We start from the raw sequence: 25902 nt of genomic DNA on the forward strand, positions 1-25902 counted from the left end.
GAAAGTGACGGGGAAAATGGAACCAAGTTGGAAAACACTCTGCAGGATATCATCCAGGAGAACTTCCCCAACCTAGTAAGGCAGGCCAATATTCAAATTCAGGAAATACAGAGAACGCCACAAAGATACTCCTCGAGAAGAGCAACTCCAAGACACAAAATTGTCAGATTCACCAAAGTTGAAATGAAGGAAAAAATGTTAAGGGCAGCCAGAGAGAAAGGTCGGGTTACCCACAAAGGGAAGCCCATCAGACTAACAGCAGATCTCTCGGCAGAAACTCTAAAAGCCAGAAGAGAGTGGGGCCAATATTCAATATTCTTAAAGAAAAGAACATTCAACTCAGAATTTCATATCCAGTCAACCTAAGTTTCGCAACTGAAGGAGAAACAAAATCATTTACAGAAAAGCAAATTTCTGAGAGATTTTGTCACCACCAGGCCTGCCCTACAAGAGATCCTGAAGGAAGCACTAAACATGGAAAGGAACGACCAGTACCAGCCATTGCAAAAACATGCCAAAATGTAAAGACCATCGATGCTAGGAAGAAACTGCATCAACTAATGAGCAAAATAACCAGCTAATATCATAATGACAGGATCAAGTTCACACAAAACAATATTAACCTTAAATGTAAATGGACTAAATAGTCCAATTAAAAGACACAGACAGGCAAATTGGATAAAGAGTCAAGACCCATCAGTGTGCTGTATTCAGGAGACCCATCTCACATGCAGACACACACATAGGCTCAAAATAAAGGGATGGAGGAAGATCTACCAAGCAAATGGAAAACAAAAAAAGGCAGGGGTTGCAATCCTAGTCTCTGATAAAACAGACTTTAAACCAACAAAAATCAAAAGAGACAAAGAAGGCCATTACATAATGGTAAAGGGATCAATTCAACAAGAAGAGCTAACTATCCTAAATATATATGCACCCAATACAGGAGCACCCAGATTCATAAACCAAGTCCTTAGAGACTTACAAAGAGACTTAAACTCCCATACAATAATAATGGGAGACTTTAACACCCCACTGTCAACATTAGACAGATCAATGAGACAGAAAGTTAACAAAGATATCGAGGAATTGAACTCAACTCTGCACCAAGCAGAGCTAATAGACATCTACAGAACTCTCCACCCCAAATCAACAGAATATACATTCTTCTCAGCACCACATCGCACTTCTTCCAAAACTGACCACATAGTTGGAAGTAAAGCACTCCTCAGCAAATGCAAAAGAACACAAATTATAACAAACTGTCTCTCAGACCACAGTGCCATCACACTAGAACTCAGGACTAAGAAACTCAATCAAAACCACTCAACTATATGGAAACTGAACAACCTGCTTCTGGACTGACTACCGGGTACATAACAAAATGAAGGCAGAAATAAAGATGTTCTTTGAAACCGATGAGAACAAAGATACAACATACCAGAATCACTGGGACACATTTAAAGCAGTGTGTAGAGGGAAATTACAGCACTAAATGCCCACAAGAGAAAGCAGGAAAGATCTAAAATTGACACTCTAACATCACAATTAAAAGAACTAGAGAAGCAAGAGCAAACACATTCAAAAGTTAGCAGAAGGCAAGAAATAACCAAGATCAGAGCAGAACTGAAGGAGATAGAGACACAAAAAACCCTCCAAAAAAATCAATGAATCCAGGAGCTGGTTTTTTTAAAAGATCAACAAAATTGATAGACTGCTAGCAAGACTAATAAAGAAGAAAAGACAGAAGAATCAAATAGACGCAATAAAAAATGATAAAGGGGATATCACCACCGACCCCACAGAAATACAAACTATCATCAGAGAATACTATAAACACCTCTATGCAAATAAACTAGAAAACCTAGAAGAAATGGATAATTTCCTGGACACTTACACTCTCCCAAGACTAAACCAGGAAGAAGTTGAATCCCTGAACAGACCAATAGCAGGCTCCGAAATTGAGGCAATAATTAAGAGCCTACCGACCAAAAAAAGTCCAGGACCAGACAGATTCACCACCGAATTCTACCAGAGGTACAAGGAGGAGCTGGTACCATTCCTTCTGAAACTATTCCAATCAATAGAAAAAGAGGGAATCCTCCCTAACTTATTTTATGAGACCAACATCATCCTGATACCAAAGCCTGGCAGAGACACAAGAAAAAAAGACAATTTTAGACCAGTATCCTTGATGAACATCGATGCAAAAATCCTCAATAAAATACTGGCAAACTGAATCCAGCAGCACATCAAAAAGCTTATCCACCATGATCAAGCAGGCTTCATCCCTGGGATGCAAGGCTGGTTCAACATATGCAAATCAATAAACGTAATCCAGCATATAAACAGAACCAAAGACAAAAACCACATGATTATCTCAATAGATGAAGAGAAGGCCTTTGACAAAATTCAGTAGCCCTTCATGCTAAAAAAAACTCTCAATAAATTTGGTATTGATGGAATGTATCTCAAAATAATAAGAGCTATTTATGACAAACCCACAGCCAATATCGTACTGAATGGGCAAAAACTCGAAGCATTCCCTTTGAAAACTGGCACAAGACAGGGATGCCCTCTCTTACCACTCCTATTCAACATAGTGTTGGAAGTTCTAGCTAGGGCACTCAGACAACAGAAAGAAATAAAGGGTATTGAGTTAGGAAAAGAAGAAGTCAAATTGTCCCTGTTTGCAGATGACATGATTATATATTTAGAAAACCCCATCATCTCAGCCCAAAATCTCCTTAAGCTGATAAGAAACTTCAGCAAAGTCTCAGGATATAAAATCAATGTGCAAAAATCACAAGCATTCTTAAACACCATTAACAGACAACCAGAGAGCCAAATCATGAATGAAATCCCATTCACAATAGCTTCAAAGAGAATAAAATACCTAGGAATCCAACTTACAAGGGATGTGAAGGACCTCTTCAAACAGAACTACAAACCACTGCTCAGTGAAATAAAAGAGGACACAAACAAATGGAAGAACATACCATGCTCATGGATAGGAAGAATCAATATTGTGAAAATAGCCATACTGCCCAAGGTAATTTATAGATTCAATGCCATCCCCATCAAGCTACCAATGACTTTCTTCACAGAATTGGAAAAAACTACTTTAAAGTTCATGTGGAATCAAAAAAAGAGCCCACATTGCCAAGACAATCCTAAGTCAAAAGAACAAAGCTGGAGGCATCACGCTACCTGACTTCAAACTATACTACAAGGCTACAGTAACCAAAACAGCATGGTACTGGTATCAAAACAGAGATATAGACCAATGGAACAGAACAGAGCCTTCAGAAATAATACCACACATCTACAGCCATCTGATCTTTGACAAACCTGACAAAAACAAGAAATGGGGAAAGGATTCCCTAGTTAATAAATGGTGCTGGGAAAATTGGCTAGCCATAAGTAGAAAGCTGAAACTGGATCCTGTCCTTACTCCTTATACAGAAATTAATTCAAGATGGATTAGAGACTTAAGTGTTAGACCTAAATCCATAAAAACCCTAGAAGAAAACCTGGGTAATACCTTTAAGGACATAGACATGGGCAAGGACTTCATGTCTAAAACACCAAAAGCAACGGCCACGAAAGCCAAAATTGACAAATGGGATCTAATTAAACTAAAGAGCTTCTGCACAGCAAAAGGAACTACCATCAGAGTGAACAGCCAACCTACAGAATGGGAGAAAATTTTTGCAATCTACTTATCTGACAAAGGGCTAATATCCAGAACCTACAAAGAACTCAAACAAATTTACAAGAAAAATACAAACAACCCCATCAAAAAGTGGGCAAAGGATATGAATAGACACTTCTCAAAAGAAGACATTCATATAGTCAACAGACACACGAAAAAATTCTCATCATCACTTGTCATCAGGGAAATGCAAATCAAAACCACAATGTGATACCATATGACACCAGTTAGAATGGCAATCATTAAAAAATCAGGAAACAACAGGTGCTGGAGAGGATGTGGAGAAATAGGAACACTTTTACACTGTTTGTGGGACTGTAAACTAGTTCAACCATTGCGGAAAACAGTGTGGCGATTCCTCAAGGATCTAGAAGTAGAAATACCATTTGACCCAGTCATCCCATTACTGGTTATATATCCAAAGGATTATAAATGATGCTGCTATAAAGACACATGCACATTTATGCAGCCAACAGACACATGAAAAAATGTTCGACATCACTGGTCATAAGAGAAACCACAATGAGATACCATCTCACACCAGTTAGAATGGTGATCATTAAAAAGTCAGGAGACAACAAATGCTGGAGAGGATGTGGAGAAATAGGAACACTTTTACACTGTTGGTGGGACTGTAAACTAGTTCAACCATTGTGGAAGACAGTGTGGCGATTCCTCAAGGATCTAGAACTAGAAATACCATTTGACCCAGCCATCCCATTACTGGGTCTATACCCAAAGGACTGTAAATCATGCTGCTGTAAAGACACATGCACATGTATTGTTTATTGTGACACTATTCACAATAGCAAAGACTTGGAACCAACCCAAATGTCCATCAATAATAGACTGGATTAAGAAAATGTGGCACATATACACCATGGAATACTATGCAGCCATAAAAAAGGATGAGTTCGTGTCCTTTGTAGGGACATGGATGCAACTGGAAACCATCATTCTCAGCAAACTACCACAAGAACAGAAAACCAAACATCGCATGTTCTCACTCATAGGTGGGAACTGAACCATGAGATTTGCACACAGGAAGGGGAACATCACACACTGGAGCCTATTGTGGGGAGGGGGTAAGAGGGAGAGGGGAAGGATAGCATTAGGAGATATACCTAATGTAAATGATGAGTTAATGGGTGCAGCACACCAACATGGCACATGTATACATACGTAACAAACCTGAACTTTGTGCACATGTACCCTAGAACTTAAAGTATATATATATATATATAAAAAGAAGAAAACCTATGAGAAATATGGGACTATGTAAAGAGACCAAATCTATAACTCACTGTCATCCCTGAAAGATGGAGAGAGAAAGCAAGTAACTTGGAAAACATATTTCAGAATATTGTCTGTGAAAATTTCCCCAACCTCACTAGAGAGGACAACATTCACATTCAGGAAATGCAGAGAAACCCAGTGAAATACAACACAAGAAGACCATCCCCAAGACACACAGTCATCACATTCTCTGAGGTCAAAATTAAAGAAAAATTGTTAAAGAAAGCTAGAAAGAAGAGGCAGTTCACCTAGAAAGGGTTACCCATCAAGTTAATGGTGGAACTTTCAGCAGAAACACTTATAAGCCTGAAGATAATGGAGGCCTATATTCAACATTCTTAAAGAAAGAATTTTCAACCAAGAATTTCATATTCAGCCAAACTAAGTTTCATAAGCAAAGGAGAAATAATATTCTTCTCAGACAAGCAAATGCTAAGGGATTTCATTACCAGCACACCTGCCTTATAAGAGGTCCTGAAGGGAATGCTAAACATGGAAAGGAAAGACTGTTATGAGCCACTACAGAAACATACTTAAGTACATACAACAGTGACACTATAAAGCAACCACACAAACAAGTCTGCATAATAACCAGCTAACAACATGATGACCGGAACAAATCTGCACATATCAATACTAACTTTAAATGTCAACAAGCTAAATTCCCCAAGTAAGAATCACAGAGTGGCACTGAACGAAGAAGCAAGACCCAATGGTATTCTGTCTTCAAGAGACCCATCTCACATGCGGTGACACCCATAGGCTCAAAGTAAAGCAATCAGAAAACAGAAAAAATCAGGGTTGCTATTCTAATTTCAGACAAAACAAACCAACAAAGATCAAGAAAGACAAAGAAGGGCATTACATGATGGTAAAGGGCTCGATTCAACAAGATCTAACTGTCCTAAATATATACACACTCAAAACAGGAACACTCAGAGACCTACAAAGACACTTAGATAACCACAGAAAAATAATGGGAGACTTCAACATCCCACTGACAGTATTAGACAGACCACTGAGGCAGAAAACTAACAAAGATATTCAGGACCTGAACCCAACACTTGCCAAAAGGGCCTAATAGACATCTACACTCCACTCCATCCCAAAACAACAGAATATACATTCTTCTCATGTGCACATGGTACATACTCTAAAATCGATCACACAACCAGACATAAAACAATCCTCAGCAAACTCAAAAATACCAAAATAATAACAATGATGCTCTTGTACCACAGTGCAATAAAAATAGAAATAAATACTAAGAAAATCGCTCAAAACCATATAATCACATGGAAATTAAACAATCTGCTCCTGAATGGCTTTTGGGTAAATAATGAAATTAAGACAGAAATAAAGAAATTCTTTGAAATTAATAAGAACAAAAGATACAACATACCAGAATCTCTGGGTCACAGCTAAGGCAGTATTAGGAGGGAAGTTTATAGCACTAAACACCCATATCAAAAAGTTAGAAAGATCTCAAATTAACAAACTAACAACACAACTAGAGGAACTAGAGAAACAAGAGCAAACTAACCCTGAAGTGATCATAAGACAAGAAATAACCAAAATCAAAGCTGAAGTGAAAGAAACTGAGATGTGAAAAACCATACAAAGGATCAATGAATCCAGGAGTTGTTTTTTTGAAAATATTTATAAGATAGATAGACTGCTAGCTAGACTAATACAGAAAGAGAGAAGATCCAAATTAACACAATCAGAAATGACCAAGGGGACATTACCACTGACCCCACAGAAACACAAAAAACCCTCAGAGACTATTATGAACACTTCTATGAATGCAAGCTAGAAAACCTAGAAGAAATTGATAAATCCTGGACACACACAACACCCCAAGACTGAGCCAGGAAGAACATGAATCCCTTAACAGACCAATAATGAGTTCCAAAATTGAATCAGTAATATAAAGGCTGCCAACCAAAAAAAAAGTCATGGACCAGATGGATTCAAGGCCAAATTTTAAACAGCTGTTACTACTACTGAAACTATTCCAAAAATTGAGGAGAAGGGACTTGGCTTCCTAACTTATCTATGAGGCCAGCATCATCCTGATACCAAACCCTGGAAAAGACACAATAGAAAAAGAAAACTTCAATATCCTTGATGAACATAGATGTAAATATCCTTAACAAAATACTAGAAAACTGAATCCAGCAGCACATAAAAAAGCTAATCCGCTATAATCAAATAGGCTTTATGCCTGAGATGCAAGGTTGGTTCAACGTATACAATAGACACTTCTCAAAAGAAGACATACACCCAGCCAATGATCATATGAGAAAATGTGCAACATCACTAATCATTAGAGAAATGTAAATCAAAACCACAGTGATATGCCATCTCACACCAGTCAGAATGGCTATTAAAAAGTCAAAAAATAACTGGCAGGGTTGCAGTGAAGAAGGAACACTTATACACTGCTGGGAGGAATGTAAATTAGTTCAGCCATTGTGGAAAGTAGTTTGGCAATTTCTGAAAGAACTTGAAACAAAATTTCCATCTGACCCAGCAATCCCGTTATTGGATACATACCCAAAGGAATATAAATCATTCTACCATAAAGACACATGCACACATATGTTTATCACAGCACTGTTCACAATAGCAAAGATTAGGAATCAACCTAAATGTCCATCCATGGTAGACTAGATAAAGAAAATATGGTACATATATATCATGTAATACTATGTAGCCATAAAAAAGAATGAGATCACGTCCTTTGCAGCAACATGGGTGGAGCTGGAGGCAATTGTCCTAAGCAAACTAACACAGGAACAGAAAACCAAATACTGCATGTTCCCACTGAGTACATATGGACACAAAGAAGGGAACAACAGACAGTGGGGTCAGGGTGGAGAGTGGGAGGAAGGTGAGGATAAAAAACTACCCATTGAATACTATGTTTATTACTTGGGTAATGAAGTAATCTGATGAAAACCCTGTGACACACAATTTACCTATGTAAGAAATCTGAACATGTACTCCAAACCTAAAATAAAAGTTAAAAATAAAAAATATGGTTCATGCTTGTTATCCCAGCACTTTGGAAGGCAGAGGCAGACAGATCACTTGACCTCAGGTGTTTAAGAAAAGCCTGGACGATATGGTGGAACCTCTTCTCTACCAAAAATACAAAAATTAGCTGAGCATGGTAGCATGCACCAGTAGCTACTCGGGAGACTGAGATGGGAGGATGGCTTGAGCCTAGGAGGCTGAGATACCACCGCTGTACTCCAGCCTAGGTGACAGAGCCAGACTCTGTCTCAAAAAATAATACATGAAATAAAATAAATAAAACTGCTAAAATTTTACAATTTTAAATTCCCACCAGCAGTTGTTCCACATTTCACCCCTATTTAGTTTTATTCTGTTTTAATGAGGCTTAAGTTCATTTTTTCTCTATGGATGTCCAATTGCTCCAGTGCCAGTTGTTGAAAAGGCTGTCTTTCCTCCACTGAATTGCTTTTGCATCACTGTCAAAAATCAGTTGGCAGCACTTTGGGAGGCCAAGGCGGGCGGATCACCTGAGGTCAGGAGTTCGAGACCAGCCTGTCCAACATGGAGAAACCCCGTCTCTACTGAAAATACAAAATTAGCCAGGCGTGGTGGTGCATGCCTGTAATCCCAGCTACTCAGGAGGCTAAGGCCGGAGAATTGCTTAAAACTGGGAGGTGGAGGTTGTGGTGAGCCGAGATCACACCATTGCACTCCAGCCTGGGCAACAAGAGCAAAACTGTCTCAAAAAAAAAAAAAAAAAAAAAAAAAAAAATCAGTTGGCCATGCTTTTGGGGGACTATCTCTGGGATGTCTATTCTGTTTCATTGACCTATGTGTCTATCTCTCCTTTATTCTTGATTACTTAATATCAAGTAAAGTGATTCCTTCCACTTTAGGCTTTTGTAAAGATTGTTTTGGCTATCCTAGGGTCCGTGCTTTTCTACAAACATTTTAGCATGATCTTGTCTACGTCTAGAAAAAGTTATAATATACATATAAATTGCATTAAATCTACACATCAATTTGAAGTGAACTGACATCTTTATTATGTTGAATCTTCCAATCCAGAAACACGGTATGTCCCTCCATTTCCTTAGGTCTTGGATTTCTTCCATCAGCATTTTGTAATTGTTATCATACAGATTCTATACATGTTTTATTAGATTTGTAAGTATTTTTGTTTTCTTTGGAGTTATTGTAAATGTTATTGTGTTTTAAAGTTTTGTTTCCACCTGTTCATTGTTAATCTATAGAAATGGTATCAATTTTTTGCATATGGAATTTGTATTCTTCAATCTTGCTGAATTCACTTATTCGTTGTAGTACTGTTTTTTTGTAGGCTCCATGATGTTTTCTGCATAGTCAGTCATGTCATCTGAAAATAGTTTTATTTCTTCCTTCCCAATTGGCATAATTTTTATCTCCTTTCTATATTGAGAAAGAGTGGTAAGAGCATACACCTTTGCCCTGTTCCTGATCTTAGAGAGAAAGTGTTCCATTTTTTAACATTAAGCGTGATGTAAGCTGTGAGTTTTTGTAGATGCTCTTTATCAAGTTGAGAAAGTTATCTCTTATTTCTAGTTTGTTGAGAGCTTTTACTCATGATTGAGTATTGAATTTTGTGAAAAACTTTTGTATCAGTTTATATTATATGATTTTACTCCTTTAGTCTGTGCATACATTAGATTACCCAGATTGATTTTTAAATGTTGAACCAGCCTTGCATATGCAGAGCAAATCTCATTTGGCCATAGTGTATAATTATTTTTATACATTCCTATATTTTATTGAGGATTTTGCATCTAAGTTCATGAGACATACTGGTCTGTAATTCTTTTTTTTTTTTTTTTTTTTTTTTTGAGATGGAGTCTTGCTCTGTTGCCCAGGCTGGAGTGCAGTGGTGCAATCTTGGCTCACTGCAAGCTCTGCCTCCCGGGTTCATGCCATTCTCCTGCCTCAGCTTCCTGAGTAGCTGGGACTACAGGCACCCGCTACCACGCCCAGCTAATTTTTTGTATTTTTAGTAGAGATGGGATTTCACCGCATTAGCCAGGATGGTGTTGATCTCCTGACCTCTTGATCTGCCTGCCTCGGCCTCCCAAAGTGCTGGGATTTCAGGCGTGAGCCACCGTGCCCGGCCTGTAATTCTCTTTATTTTCACTGTCTTCATCTTGTTTTGTTATTACAGTGTTATTAGCCTCACAAAATGAGTTGGGAAATGTTCCCTCCTTTTATGTTTTTTGGAATAGATTGTGTAAAATTGGTGATTTCTGTTCCAGGAGCTTTTAAGTTACCATTTTTTGCGACGGAGTCTCATTCTGTCACCCAGGCTGGAGTGCAGTAGCATGATCCTGGCTCACTGCAACCTCTGCTTCCTGAGTTCAAGCGATTCTCGTGCCTCAGCCTGCCGAGTAGCTGACATTAAAGGCGCCCGCCACCACACCTGGCTAATTTTTGTATTTTTAGTAGAGATGGGGTTTCACCATGTTGGTCAGGCTGATTTCATACTCCTCAGGTGATCCTCCCACCTCGGCCTCCCAAAAGTGCTGGGATTACAGGCATGAGCCACTGTGCCTGGCCCAATTCAATTTCTTCAGTGGCCATAGAACTATTGTTTGTCTACTTCGTCTTGGTCGAGGTAGTTTAGGTAGTTTATGGTTTTCCAGGACTTAGTCCATTTCCTCTAAGTTGTCATATTTATGAGCATAGTTATCTGTAGTATTCTCTTATTATCTTTTTAATGATTGCAAACTCTGCAGCGATATATTATTTCATTCTTGATACTGGTAATTTGTATCTTTTTTAATCATTTTAATTCTTGCTAGAGGTTTATCAATTTTACTGATTATATTGAAGAACCAGATTTTTTGGCGTTATTAATTTTCCTTAATAGCTTTTTAATTTCAGTTTCATTGATTTCTGCTCTTATATTTTCTTCTCTAGGCTTGGAGTTTGTTTTGCTGTTCTTTTTCTAAGTAGTTGAGGTGGGAACTTACTGATTTGAGAATTTACCTTTCTGGTATACGCATTTAATGTAATACACTTTCTTCAACATTGTTTCAGCTGTGTCCTGCAAATTTCCATACATGGTATTTCCATTTTTATTGAGTTCTATGTTTCTTTTACTCCATTTGAGACTTCCTCTTTGCCCCAAGAATTATTTAGAACTGTATACTTGTTTAATTGCCAAATATTGGAGATTTTCCTGTTATCCTTGTTATTGATTTTGATTCCATGTTATATAAAGGAGACAAAGATGTCTCCGTATATTTTTCCCTTGTCTCCTGACACTTAGGCTGTTGATATGGTTTATCTCTGTGTCCCCATCCAAATCTCATCTTGAATTGTAATCCTCATGTGTTGGGGAGGGGCCCGGTGGGAGGAAACTGGATCATACGGGTGGTTCCCCCCATGCTGTTCTTGTGATAGTTAAGTTCTCATGAGATGTGATGGTTTAAAAGAATGGCACTTCCCCCCTTGCTGTGTCTCCTGCCACCTTGTGAAGGTGCTTGCTTCTCCTTTGCCTTCTGCCATGATTGTAAGTTTCCTGAGGCCTCCCCAGCCATGTGGAACTGAGAGTCAATTAAATCTCCTCTCTTTAAAAATTACCCAGTCTCAGGTAGTTCTTTATAGCAGTGTAAAAACTAACTAATACAGTTTACTTCTTCACGGCAGGCTGAGACTCATTATCTCATAAGCCTGTTAACAGAAGACTAAAATTTGTATGTATCAAATTGTTTTAAATATAACACAAATAAGCATATTTTTGGCTATTGAGACTACCTGCTTTGCATGCCCCACAGAACTGTGCCCAGCATCTGCTAGCCATAGATTAGATAAAACTTAGGAATATAAAGGCCCCAGACCTCTGCTGCCCATTGGAGCTCTGTGATCTAGAGACTCCCTGCCAGGTTACTGAGCGAAAGCATGTAGATGTGTAACCCTTCTTTCTGACACTCTTCTCCCCTAGGAATTTCCTTGCCTTCTGAGTGGTGCTCTTCTCTACCCCATGCTATCACTTCTGGATAGTCTCATGCCATAAGGGACTACTCCAGCTTGTGAACCTGTCAAAGCATCATCCAAATAAAGTTTTGTGTACCACTGCCACTTCATGGCCATAGTTTTTTCCTTGACCATCCCCCAAATCCTTTGAATTCCCTTATATTCCATTATGGTTAATTAACATACTTCATGTGGTTTTAATTATTCTACATTTGCTGAACTTTGTTTTATGACCCAGGATATGGTCTATCTTGGTGAATGTTCCATGAGCATGTGAAGACAATGTATATCTGCTATATTGTTGGGCAGAGTGTCAGATCTTATTAGTTGACTGTGTTATTCCAGCCTTTTATATACTTGATTTTCTGCCTAGTAGTTCCATAAATTGCTGAGAGTGGGTGTTGATATCCCCAATTATAATTGAGGATTTTATTTCCTCTTTCAGCTCTATTGGATTTTGGCTTATGCATTTCCAGGCTCTGTTGCTTTAGGATTATTATGTCTTCTTTGTGAATTGATAATATTATTATTATATAGCATTCCTCTTTTTGGCTATTTTTTTTGCACTGAAGTCTAGTTTCTCTGAGTAATGTGTTGAAGTCTCATGGCATCCCACTACATCCTACCCCATCCTGCCCAGGATGGGAACAATCCCTTTGTCCAGCACATCCATGCTGTATACACTACCCAGCCATTAATCACTTGGTACCCATCTTTTATCATCTTACTTCATCTCAAGGAGAAGGGTGAGTATAGCACAATGAGACATTTTGAGAGAAAGAGACCACATTCATATAACTTATATTACAGTATATTATAATTGTTCTATTTTATTATTAGATGTTGTTAACTTCTTACCATGCCTAATTTATAAAGTAAACTTCATCATAGATATGTATGTATACAAAAAACATAAAGCATATAATGTCTGGTAAAATCTGTGGTTTCAGGAATCCACTGGGGATGTTGAAATGTATGCCCTGTGGAGCAGAGGGGATGACTGTATTTGGCTGCAGCAATTTCCAAGCAAAGTGTTGAAGGTATGGCTTGGGTCATCCTGAATGCTTATTGTAAAATGTGAGAGGAAAGACATCACTTAAAGATAGACTCGTTAGGCAAAAAGAAACTAGAACTTAAAGATTTGGTGAATTCTTAAGCTATCCATATTGCAAAAAATGAGAAAGCATGTTTGGGAGACAATGCTAAGGGTATAGCCAAGCAACCATTTAATAAAAAGATTAATGTAAGTGTGAAGCACAGACTTCATCAGTCATCTCAACAGAAGCCAGGCACTACTCTTCAAGACAAAGGAAAAAACAACCCCAAAGGCAATTCAGAGATCATCAGGGCTGCTTCCTCAGTTTCAAAAGGGGAGACCATTTCCTCAATTTTGACAGGTCAGATGGAGCCCCTGCCCAAAGCTGTGGGAGTGCAGTCACCCAAAGCCATGGGAGCAGAGCTGCCTGGAGCCTGGGGGGTCCCATCCCTGCCTAGTAAAGGTGTTGGGGCAGGATCTCTATCCAAGTGGGTCCATAAGGCAAGACTCCCACCACAGTGAGTCCAGAAGGCAGGACTTTTGTCCTAGAACACTGAGCTAAAGAGAATTATTCTCAAGCCTTAAGATCTCAGAGTTTGCCTTGTAGTTTGGACCTACTTGGGACTTGTTACTCCTTTTTTTCTTTCCTACTTCTCCCTTTTGCAATGAGAATGTTTCTTCTATGCTTATGTCACCCAAAAGTAATGTTGATAACCTAATCCCCAATGTGATGGTATTTGGAGGTAGGGCCTGTGGAAGCTGATTAGGTCATAAGGGCAGAGCCCTCATGAGTGGGATTACTGTCCTTATAAAAGAGACCCCAGAGAACTCTTTTACCCCTTCCACCATGTGAAGGCACAGCAAGAACATAGCAGTCTGTAAACTAGGAAGTGTGCCCTCACCAGACACTGAAAATGCAGGAGCCCTTGGTCTTAGACTTCCCAGCCTCCAGAAATGTGAAAAATAAATTTCTGTTGTTTATAAACCACCCACTTTATGGTATTTTGGTTATAGCAGTGAACTAAACAGGTGGTAATGTGCCAAAGCACCTGAGTTGCCATAGTTAATATGGAGTCAGGCCCAATCTCAAGCCAACTGTCAGATAATCTTTAATAACAGGTACTACTTTGCCTATACCTACCATTCTTTGTATCTCCTTTTAGAACAATTATATTACCGATATAATACTGATATATTACTGATTGCTCCAAGTACATATTTTCCTCTACCTGGCTGTAAGGTCTTTGAAGTCAAAGGCTGTATTATTTTCATTTTTGTATCCATAGTGCCTGACACATAGTAGGTACTCATTCAAAAAGTACTTGTTGAATGCTAAAGTATCTGACACTGTTCCAGATGCTGGGGAATACAAGACACACAATCTCCTAGCTCTCAAGGAGCTTACATTCTGGTGGAGAAGAATGACAACTATGATTGAAGATTTTGGTACACTGGCATTTAGGAGATGGTTTATACTTTTTTAGGTGTCTCTGAGTCTCTTGGAGACCCTAGAGCTGCATTTTTCTGATAAAATTTATCTTTGTAAAAATATATTGAATTGGAATAGACATAAAATCTCAAGTCTTCCAGCTCAATGATGCTATTAAAATATTAGTTGTTTGAATGGTCCTGAGAATGCTACTGCTATGAGACTTCAGGTGAATTCAGCCAAAACAATGGGTATTGTATATGCAAGGCACTGGAAAATATTTTACATATGTTGTTTCATTGAATCACCTTTTTTTGTTTAAAAAGGCCTTTCATTACCAACCTCTACCCTCCCTCTTCTGCCAGGTTCCTGTTAAGTGTGTTTTTCACAGGATGCTCCTAAAACACCCTGTGCCTCCATCTAGTATAGCTGTAATTCTGTGCCTACTTTTCCGTCAACCACATTCACTAATATATTTTTAATTTCTGAAGGTCGGGGATCAGGAGATAAGTACATTAATTTTATGCACTCTAGGGTCAAATTCCAACTTTCTTACTGATTGTGACCTTATACAAGTTATCTAATTTCACTGAGACTCAGTTTTCTCCTCTGCAAAATGAAAATAATAATAATGCCCATTTTTTGTAAGGATTACATAAAATAATGGCCATAAAAAGCTTAACATGGTACCCATTATGTAGCATAGTCTCTTTAAATATTAACTGGCATGGTGTCTGCTATATAGTATGTATTTCCATAAATGTTTTATAAATAATGAAGAGACTGGTGCCAGAATCCAGGTCTTCAGGTTTGAAATCTTGTGCTCCTTCTGTAACAACCTAGTACCTTATAGGTATGTGATTTTTTTTTTCTAAATAAAAGTTTGGCCACATAATCTGATGGAATTCTCATACTATTTTTAGAGGTATGAGTCAGTCTGGAATAAATAGTGTAAGCACCAAAACATTAAAATTTCCACAACACTTAATGGCTTATGGGATAACTGGACTGAATTGTAGGATCAGTAATATTCTGAAAAATTTGGAATTGCTCTCTTTAAAGTGACTAAAGCCTATTGCATGAAGTCCAAGAAATTCTTATATCAAATCTTACTCTCTACAAGAGTATTAGCATAGGGTTCTGATTTCTTAGATTAAGAAAGTTAATCATTAAAAATTACAAGAAAGCACTGACACTTCTTTCGGCGCTTGGAGTTTTCTCCACCGTATGAGCATGGTTCTTGCCTTCTGAGTGCAAAATACAAGGTAGACCATTTTCCTTCTCCTATTTGTCATTAAAATATTTCTTTCTTGCCTGATCTTCATCTCAAGCTACACATTCCTATTCCATTTCTGAAATACTTATTGCTGTTAGCCTGGCATGGCATTTAGACAACTGACTCTTGAACAGTTAAACATTTTCAAAGTTCAAAGAATGAAATCCAAAATCGTTAAGTATTAATGGGAAATTGGGATGAGAAAAGTGGCTTCTTTAAAATTGCTCATGTCCCAGTAGATGGGCAGCCATAGCCTGTGCTTTTCCAGTTTTATTGTGGTTTGCCTATTAAGCAATAACTATTTGGGGGAAGGTAGAAGCAACAAGTAGTGTAGCCGAAAGTTGATGTTACATTTGTATTACTTTATAATAATTTATAAATTTATAAGTAACTATAAAATATATGATAAAGTTGATTCACAATCAATGTATAAATGTATAATAATAAAGAATGTACTTTCTTTTTGGCAGAATACTGTCAGTAAATATTAATTCAAAACAATGTAAAATGCTAAAAGTGGTTTTTAAGGGATATATCAATCTACTTACTGCTTTTCCCTTTCTATTTATATTTCTCGGTCTGTAGGGTTTCTCTTGTATTAACCCATCTGAAAAAGAATGAAGAAAATGATTATGTAAATAAGCTGGCACTTGTGGCATTTGACAAGTGTATTTTACAGACACATCTTTAGTGATTATGAGAGCACAGTTAAGAGCACAGGCTCTGGAGGAGACTGCTTAGACACAGTTTCTGTAACTATGTGACTAACTTTGGACAAGTCATTTGGCCTCCTTCAGCCTTGGTTTCCTCATTTGTCAAAAGACAAAGATCCTCCCTATAAGGTTGTTGTGTGATTTAATGGGTAAGAAACAAAAATTAAATCCTCAGCCCTGCAACCAACTGAGCAGACCCCCTCTTGGCCAGTGGACCCCAGATAAACCTTAAAAACTGAGTTCCCAGCCATGATGGGATGGGAGGTTGGTCATGCCTTGTTATACCCCTTCCTTTGCTAACCACCATTAGGCTTTCTTTCCTAATGGTTAAACAGAAACCGGCCCTTTCAGAAGATTTATTCTCCCGCTGATTTCAGCCAGCTGCCTGTTGTTGCCCCTCCCTTTGTAATTTTGACACAGCAACTGATCGGCATTCTTTCTTGGTAAGAGACTACCCCCCCCCGCCACCCCCACCAACACCATGGGCTGGTTCTGGCCAGTTTACAGAGACTGCACACAGGATGCCCCTCTGTCCTCCATTTCAACTTTTGATGTACGGAGTCTAATCTTAATGCATTTAAATGTTAAGTCTCCAGCCCAACGTGAACATAGGAAGAATGTAACATGTATGTTTGCTTACTATGCATGCACATGTCCCACTTGTCATTAATATTCTAGCTCCTCCTATAACTTGTTAAATATATAGCCAACTTGTTTAGCATAAATTCCTCTCTCATCCTTTCCTCTCTCAAAGTGCCTGCTTCAGGCTGGGCACGGTGGCTCATGGGCCTGTAATCCCAGCACTTTGGGAGGCCGAGGTGGGTGGAACCCGAGGTCAAGAGATTGAGACCATTCTGGCCAACATGGTGAAACCCTGTCTCTACTAAAAATACAAAAATTAGCTGGGTGTGGTGGCGCGCACCTGTAGTCCCAGCTACTCAGGAGGCTGAGGCAGGAGAATCACTTGAGCCTGGGAGGCAGAGGTTGCAGAGGGCCGAGATCATGCCATTGCACTCTAGCCTGGGTGACAAAGCAAGACTCTGTCTCAAAAAAAAAAAAAAAAAAAAAAAGTGTCGGCTTCCAGCTTCTGCCCAAGGCTATGCTTCCCAGTACGTGGTTGGCCAACCTACAGGCTGCAACCCTTTTTAAGAAATAAAGCTCTTTTTTCCAAAATTTATGAACATTGTGATTCTTCAGTTGAGAGGGTTAAGGCATATAATAACACTGTGTCTGGAATATAAGCAGCACAAAATAAACATAATTTTGTTGATATTGTTACTGAGAAAAGAAAAATGGGTCAGAGTCTGAGCTATGTAAGGTAAGAAAGATTTATTAGGCCCAGAGAAACATGAATATGGGACTTCAGTCATGACCCCCACCCCCCGCCACCCCACTTCCACACCCATGCCTGGGGGCAATTGCTTAAAGTAATTTTGTTACTGGTTAGCTCCCTCACTTGTTATCTTCATGTTTCAGAAATTTGTAATACAAACAAAAAATGTATAGCCAATCTATACCTTATGTTATCTTAATGGAAATTTTTGGTAAACAACTTAGAAACTACCTCTTCTTTTCCTTTAAAAATACCCTTGTAACTGCTGCTAATTGGAGTGTATATTCAGGGCAACTTGAGTCTATGCTCCTGGGTTGCTGTCCTCAAGCTTGGCCCAAATAGATTGTCTACCAATATAATTTTGCCTTCACTTTTTCCTTTCAGGTCGACATTGCTATCATTACTACCCCCTAACCTCTAACACTTGGCACATTACACCACTGGATCTGTCACCTAATAACCAACTACTATGTTCAGTAGTAATGTTGAAATGCATACATTAAGTGATTAAAGTTAAATGTCACCATGCTCTGTACTTTTATGTACAGAAGATACACTCTTGTAGACAGATTATAGTAAATGTTTGTATCTAGTACTTCTAGTTTTGACTCTGGCTCTTAATATTAGTTCAAAAAATAAATCAAAAAATCAAAAAAAATTTTAGAAATCTTATCATTGAACTCCTGGTGCTTCTATCCTTTTCTGTGACTGCTAAAGATTATGTACATTATTCAAAGCTGTGCTTCACTGGAAGTACTAAAAAAATGGCTTTCCTTATCTTTCTTGGAGCTACCTCATTTTAGCCTGTCTTCTAACAGTCATTTGGGTAATCTTCCATCACACATTTGCTATAGAGACCCAACTCCGTAAAGCTGTGCAGAGAGTTTACATTCTAGATGTCTTTCATGAATAATTCTGGATTTCCTAAAGAATTAAATTCACGTCCCTAGAGAGGAACCTTATGTAACAAACTAAGACAATGACAAAGCGGGGAGTGGAATGACCAAGATCTTCAATGAAAAATTGTCAGCCTAGGCTAAAATACACGTGCATGAATACTGTCAGCCTAGGCTAAAATAATATGTGCATAAATACTAGGAGTCAGAGGGTCTTTATGAAAGTAGCTTCAAAGTAACTGGACTAGGCACACGCCTCTAATTTGCTTACAGGTAATGATAATTCTAGGAATCAATGAGAGTGTGATGTGAGCGCTACTAAACTCTTTAATGCATTGATTTCATTTTATATAACATAAATACATTTTATGTAATATAATTATATAATGTATCTAATTTATTGGGTTAATTGTATAAGACTGGTCTGCATAAGTAAATGGAAAAGTATAATGCAACGTATGACAAAAAACATTTTACATATATATTTTGAAATCTTATTTATATAGTTTTTAAAGGCTCTGTTCAGATATAATTCTAGGAATATAGATGTTTAGAGTAACAGACAATCCAACACTCTTGAAACTACCTCTCTCATTTTAAAGATGAGAAAAATTCCAGAAAAGTTAATGAGCTGCCCAAGAGCAAGATAGTGGTGGGCAGTAAGAAAACAGGCCCTGTTTTCCCCTCCCAAGTATTTATTTTAAATTTTAGATACACCATAGATTGGACATTGCTTACAAAGACTCTTCAGAGGAAACTGGACAACTGGCTTGTTTCATATACATCTTTTATAAATTTTCAAATTACTCAGACTTTCCAAAATGTCTTTGTTGCCTCATACGTAAAAGGAAATTCACAGTGTCAACCTCACAGGGTTGGATGAAAATTAAATAATTTAATCTATGTGTAGCATATACAAAGTTTTAAAGACCAAATAAGGCAATATAATGCAATTACAAAGAAGCATTGAAATATTTATTGTTGGTATCTAGTTTACTCTTATTTTGAAAATTGGGAAAGTAATGCTTTTACAAGACAAATGATTGTCTAAGGTCACAGAACTAGTTAGTGGTAAAGCAGGGATGCGATCTACTTTATACCCTCATTAACCTTTTTAATTATTTGGTAGAATAACTTCCCCCTTACAATGAGTAGTTGGAAATAATAGAATAAGGAGCTTATTCTATCAGATTTACTCCAAAAGTCTGCCTATGGTTTGAAGAATCCAAAGGATATTAGAACAAAAGCTTTATGGGTATCTATCTTCATCTGTTCTGTGCTGCCATAAAGAATATCTGAGACTGGGTATTTTATAAGGAACAGAAATTTATTTCTACAGTTTTAGAAGCTGGATAGTCCAATATCAAGGTGCCAGCATCTGGCAATGGCCTTCTGACAGTGTTATTCCCTTGGTGGAAGGCAAGAGGACAAGAGATAAATAGGGCCAAATGCATCCTTTATAAGGAACACATGCTTGCTGATAATCCACTCCTGTGATAATGGCATTAATCCAGTCATGAGGGTGAAGATCTCTTGAACTAATCACCTCTTAAAGGTCCCACCTCCCAACACTGTTGCATTGGGCATTACATTTCCAACACATGCTTTTGAGGGATCTATTCAAACCATAACATTCTACCCCTGGCCCTCCAAAACTCATGTTCTTCTTACATGCAAAATACATTCATTCCATCCCAATAGCTACAAATTCCTAACTCATTCCAGCACCAACTCAAAAGTCCATAGTCTCATCAAAATCAGATATGGGCAAAAGTCAGACACAATTTATCGTGAGATAAATTCCCTTCTAGCTGTCAGCCTGTGAAATTAAACAAGTTACCTGTTTCCAAAATACAATGGTGGGACAGGCATGAAAGAGACATTCTCATTGCAAAAGGGAGGAATAGACAAGAAGAAAGAGGTTAATGCTCATAAGTAAGTCCAAAATCCAATGGAGTGCACATCAAATGTTAAGCCTCCAGAATAATCTTTCTTGACTCCATGTCCCACCTTCTGGGCACACTGGGGCAGCAGTTGGGTCCCTAAGGCCTCAGGCAGCTGCATTCCCACAGCTTTGCTAGGCTTAACCCAAATAGCAGCTCTAATGGGTTAGGGTCTTCTGCCAGCAGCTCCCCCAGGCTGGCGTTGCACGTGAGTAGCTCTACAGTTCTGATGTCTCTGTAAGAGCCCAAACGTCACCTTTCTGCTGGACATTGCCCTCACTGTAGCTCTCTACAAAAGCTCGACCCCTGCGACAAGTTTCTGCCTGGGGTCCCCAGGCTGTCCACAATATCCTTTGAAATCTAGGTGGAGGTAGCTCATGAACTCTGTGCACCTGCAGAATTAGCATCATATGAATGCCACCAAGACTTACCACTGTACTCTGTGGAGTGAAAACAGGAGCTGCACCCAGGTTGGCTTAAGCCACTGCTAGGGTGTCCAAGAAGGCCTTTGCTAAAATGTGGGGATAAGCCACCTGAGATGGCACAGAGAGTGAATGTTGAGGTCCCATGGGCTCCTCTCTGGAAACCTTGCCCTCAAGTTCCTAGTTTGCCTTTAAGATCCCTGAAATGCCTTCTGGGCCATTCTTCCGTTTTCTTGATGAATATCACCTGGCTCCCTACTAGTCATGCTAATTTTGTTAGCAAACAGCAACCTGGCAACACCTTTGGTTTGCTTTCCTAAACATACATTTCCATTCTTTACATTGGCTGGGCTGTGAATTTTTAAAATATTTCCTTTCTGCTTCCCTTTTAATTATAAATTTTATCTTTAAATCATTTATCTTCTCTTACATTCTACTATATGCAGTTAAAAGAAATCATGAAGCTCCTTCAATGTTTTGCTTAGAAATTTCTTTCACCAAATAGCCTTGTTCATCACTCTTAATTCTGCCTTCTATAAAGCCCTCAGGCATGGAGACAATTTAGCTAAGTTCTCTGCCACTTTATAACAGGATAACCTTTACTCCAGTTTCCAATACCTGGTTCCTCATTCCTATCTGAAACCTCATCAGAATTGCCTTTCCAGTCTGTATTTCGACCATCATTCTCATAACAACCACTTATGTAATCCCTAAGAAGTTTCAGACTTTTCATACAGCTCTCTTCCTTTTCTGAGCTCTCACCAGAATCACTGGGGATTAAATACCTTAAAATTTTCCTAGCATTTAAAGTGTTAGTTCCTGAGACTGACATCCTACATTCTAAAATAGCTTTCTGCATCCCAATGTATGTTCTTAGAACTGGCATTACTGTATGAAACAGATGTATGAATATGGCTAAACCATTAAATTCTAATCATATTAAAAATCCTTTATTTCTCTGCATTCTACTATTCAAGCTAAGCTAAAATTTCCAGTTGGGAACTTTATTCTAAAACTATACGTCTCAACCATATTTTCCTTTGATTCTTTTACCCATAAGTCCTTAATTGGAATGTTCTCTCTATAACTCAAGAATGCTTATAATGCTTACAATGATATATGATTGCTTGATCATCTTCCTTCTATAGCAAGTGGTGTTTCAGCTATCTTATTATTTTCTCTTCATTTTAACTAGATTACTTCAGTGTGCTCTAAATGGTTATCCAGTCACTACACACTTGTGACAGTCCCAACTGCAAGAATAGTAAAACACTGTTACACTAATTGGTAAAAAGTTGCTACCTCAAACAGAACCAGTGACAAAAACCACATGATTATCTCAATAGATGCAGAAAAGGCCTTCAATAAAATTCAACACCCTTCATGCTAAAAACTCTCAATAAACTAGGTATTGATGGACCTCCAAATAATAAGAGCTATTTATGGTAAACCCATAGCCAATATCATACTGAATGGGCAAAAGCTGGAACCATACCCTTTGAAAATGGGCACAAGACAAGGATGCCCTCTCTCACCACTCCTATTCAACATAGTATTAGAAGTTCTGGCCAGGGCAATCAGGCAAGAGAAAGAAATAAAGGTATTCAAATAGGAAGAGAGGAAGTCAAATTGTTTCTGTTTACAGATGACATGATTGTATATTTAGAAAACCCCATCATCTCAGCCCACAAACTCCTTAAGCTGATAATCAACTTCAGCAATGTCTCAGTATACAAAATCAATGTGCAAAAATCACAAGCATTCCTATACACCAATAATAGACAAGCAGAGAGCCAAATCATGAGGGAACTCCCATTCACAATTGCTAGAAAGAGAATAAAATACTTAGGAATACAACTTACAAGGGATGTGAGGACCTCTTCAAGGAAAACTACAAACCACTGCTCAAGGAAATAAGAGAGGACATAACAAATGGAAAAACATTCCATGCTCATGGATAGGAAGAATCAATACCATGAAAATGGCCATACTGCCCAAAGCAATTGACAGATTCAATGCTATTCCCATCAAGCTACCATAGACTTTCTTTGCAGAATTAGAAAAAAAAATTAAATTTAATATGGAACTGAAAAAGAGCCCATATAGCCAAGAAAATCCTAAGCAAAAAGAACAAAGCTAGAGGCATCATGCTACCTACTTCAAACTATACTACAAGGCTACAGTGACCAAAACAGCATGGTACTGGTACCAAAACAGATATATAGACCAATGGAACAGAATAGAGACCTCAGAAATAATACCACACATCTACAACCATCTGATATTCAACAAACCTGACAAAAACAAGCAACAGGGAAAGGATTCCCTATTTAATAAATTGTGCTGGGAAAACTGGCTAGCCATATGCAGAAAACAGAAAGTGGATCCTTTCGTTACACCTTATACAAAAATTAACTCAAGAGGGATTAAAGACTTAAATGTAAGACCTAAAACCATAAAAACCCTAGAAGAAAACCTAGGCAGTACCATTCAGGACATAGTCACTTCATGACTAAAACACCAAAAGCAATTGCAATGAAAGCCAAAATTGACAAATAGGATCTAATTAAACTAAAGAACTTCTGCACAGCAAAAGAAACTATCATCAGAGTGAACAGGCAACCTACAGAATGGGAGAAAATTTTTGCAATCTATCCATCTGACAAGGTCTAATATCCAGAATCTACAAGGAACTTAAATTTACAAGAAAAAAACAACCCCATCAAAAAGTGGGCAAAGGATATGAACAGACACTTCTCAAAAGAAGACATTTATGCAGCCAACAAACATGAAAAAAAGCTCATCATCACTGATGATTAGAGAAATGCAAGTCAAAACCACAATGAGATACCATCTCATGCTAGTTAGAATGGCAATCATTAAAAAGTCAGGAGACAACAGATGCTGGTGAGGCTGTGGAGAAATAGGAATGCTTTTACACTGTTGGTGGGAGTGTAAACTAGTTCAACCATTGTGGAAGACAGTGTGGCAATTCCTCAAGGATCTAGCACCAGAAATACCATTTGACCCAGCAATCCCATTACCGGGTATATACCCAAAGGATTATAAATCATTCTACTATAAAAACACATGCACATGGCATGTTTATTACAGCACTATTTATAATAGCAAAGACTTGGAACTAACCCAAATGCCCATCAATGATAGACTGGATAAAGAAAATGTGGTACATATATACCATGGAATACTATGCAGTCATGAAAAAGAATGGGTTCATGTCCTTTGTAGGGACATGGATGAAGCTGGAAACCATCATCCTCAGCAAACTAACACAGGAACGGAAAACCAAACACTGCATGTTCTCATCATAACTGGGAGTTGAACAAGGAGAACAAATGGACACAGGGAGGGGAACATCACACACTAGGGCCTGTCGATGGGTGGGGGGCAAGGGGTGAGAGAGAATTAGGACAAATACCTCATGCATGCAGGGCTTAAAACCTAGATGACAGGTCGATGGGTGCAGCAAACCACCATGGCAAATGCATACCTATGTAACAAACCTGCATGTTCTGCACATGTATCCCAGAACTTAAACAAACAAAAAAAGTTGCTACCGCAAGATATTCAAGTGTCACCTTACATATATTGTCCTGACTACCTTGATTCCCTTAGGAATCTTCCATTTCCCTCAACTCTAACATGGCACAGCAGTGGGTCTCCAGAACTCATCCAACAGAACTGTGTAATCTGGTTTGCCAGGCTTATGCTATATTGGTTGTTAAATATTTTTATTATGATGCTGGGTGATACATTAAATGTGTCTTCATAAGGTCACTGAACAACTTCTTGAATTAGAGAAAACTTCTGACTAGAAAGATTCATGGTGCAGACAAAAAGTTTGGAAACACAGATAAATAAATGTAATAATTGGTTTACTAATATCATAAAACTGGTAAAATATCTAGGTTTCCAGATTTTAAGGCCACCTGTATTTTGCTTTCCTTGATTTTCTGCTGACACTGTAATTCCACAGGTTTTCATGCCAATAATCAAAAGTCATCATAGTGTAATTTACCTTTTGAAAGAAGGTCTTGATGGTAATTATTTTATATGAATTCATATTCCCAATTTTACTGAAGTTTACAAAAATTACAATAATTTATATATAAATAACATCTTACCTACAATATGAGGGTCCATTACATATTCACTCATTTTTTGAGGTGGAAAATATGGATCCTGAAATTAAAACAGAAGAGAAAGTGAATAGAAATAAATATCGATATAGTTTTTAAACTTAGTATTATTGTTGGTTATAAATGATAAAATGAGATTGAATGTTCTAACTTTGCTTTCTCTTATATAAGGAGTAGAATTTATTTACAATTTAACCTGTGCAACTGGGAGATAGTGAGATATATGCATGGATGAAATCTATTCGCAGGTTGTCAAGTTAGGAAACGTCAAGCATTAAAAGAAAACACATAATTACTTCACATGTCATGAACCTCTTATTCCCTGAGCCCCAGGAAACAAAAATAGTAATTGAAAGAATATATGAAAACAAAAAGATTAATATCAAAGGAAAAATTTATCAAAAAAGAAGATGTAAGTGACATCATAGAAAATGATGGAATAGGATGTCCAAAAATCAGTCCCTCCACGGATATAAATATAAACTGTCAATGACTGACAGATCAATGATCTCTGAACTCCAGAATATAATCCAAAACTTGTAGCTAACAGGGCACTGCTTAATAAAAAAAAAGGGGGGTGGATGAATTCTGGTGTTTGTGGAAAGCTCTGTCAGTTCACTGGCTGATCACTTAGATGATGGATCAGATCACAGACCC

The 25902-nt window shown here is 38.0% G+C and overlaps 1 protein-coding gene across 1 annotated transcript in view; it reads right to left on the bottom strand.

Moving 5' to 3' along the window:
- C2CD6 (C2 calcium dependent domain containing 6) overlaps positions 1–25389 on the bottom strand; it is a 54373-nt gene extending 28984 nt beyond the window's left edge. The window contains exons 1-2 of the mRNA XM_015432546.4: positions 25231–25389; positions 16327–16385 (exon numbers count right to left, since the gene is read on the bottom strand). Coding sequence (XP_015288032.3) covers positions 16327–16385; positions 25231–25264 — 93 coding nt within the window. The 5' untranslated portion in view covers positions 25265–25389. The remainder of the gene's footprint in view (positions 1–16326; positions 16386–25230) is intronic.
- Between the last annotated feature and the right edge of the window lie 513 nt (positions 25390–25902).

Source organism: Macaca fascicularis, chromosome 12, assembly GCF_037993035.2.
Source record: "Macaca fascicularis isolate 582-1 chromosome 12, T2T-MFA8v1.1".
Classification (NCBI taxonomy): Eukaryota; Metazoa; Chordata; class Mammalia; order Primates; family Cercopithecidae; genus Macaca; species Macaca fascicularis.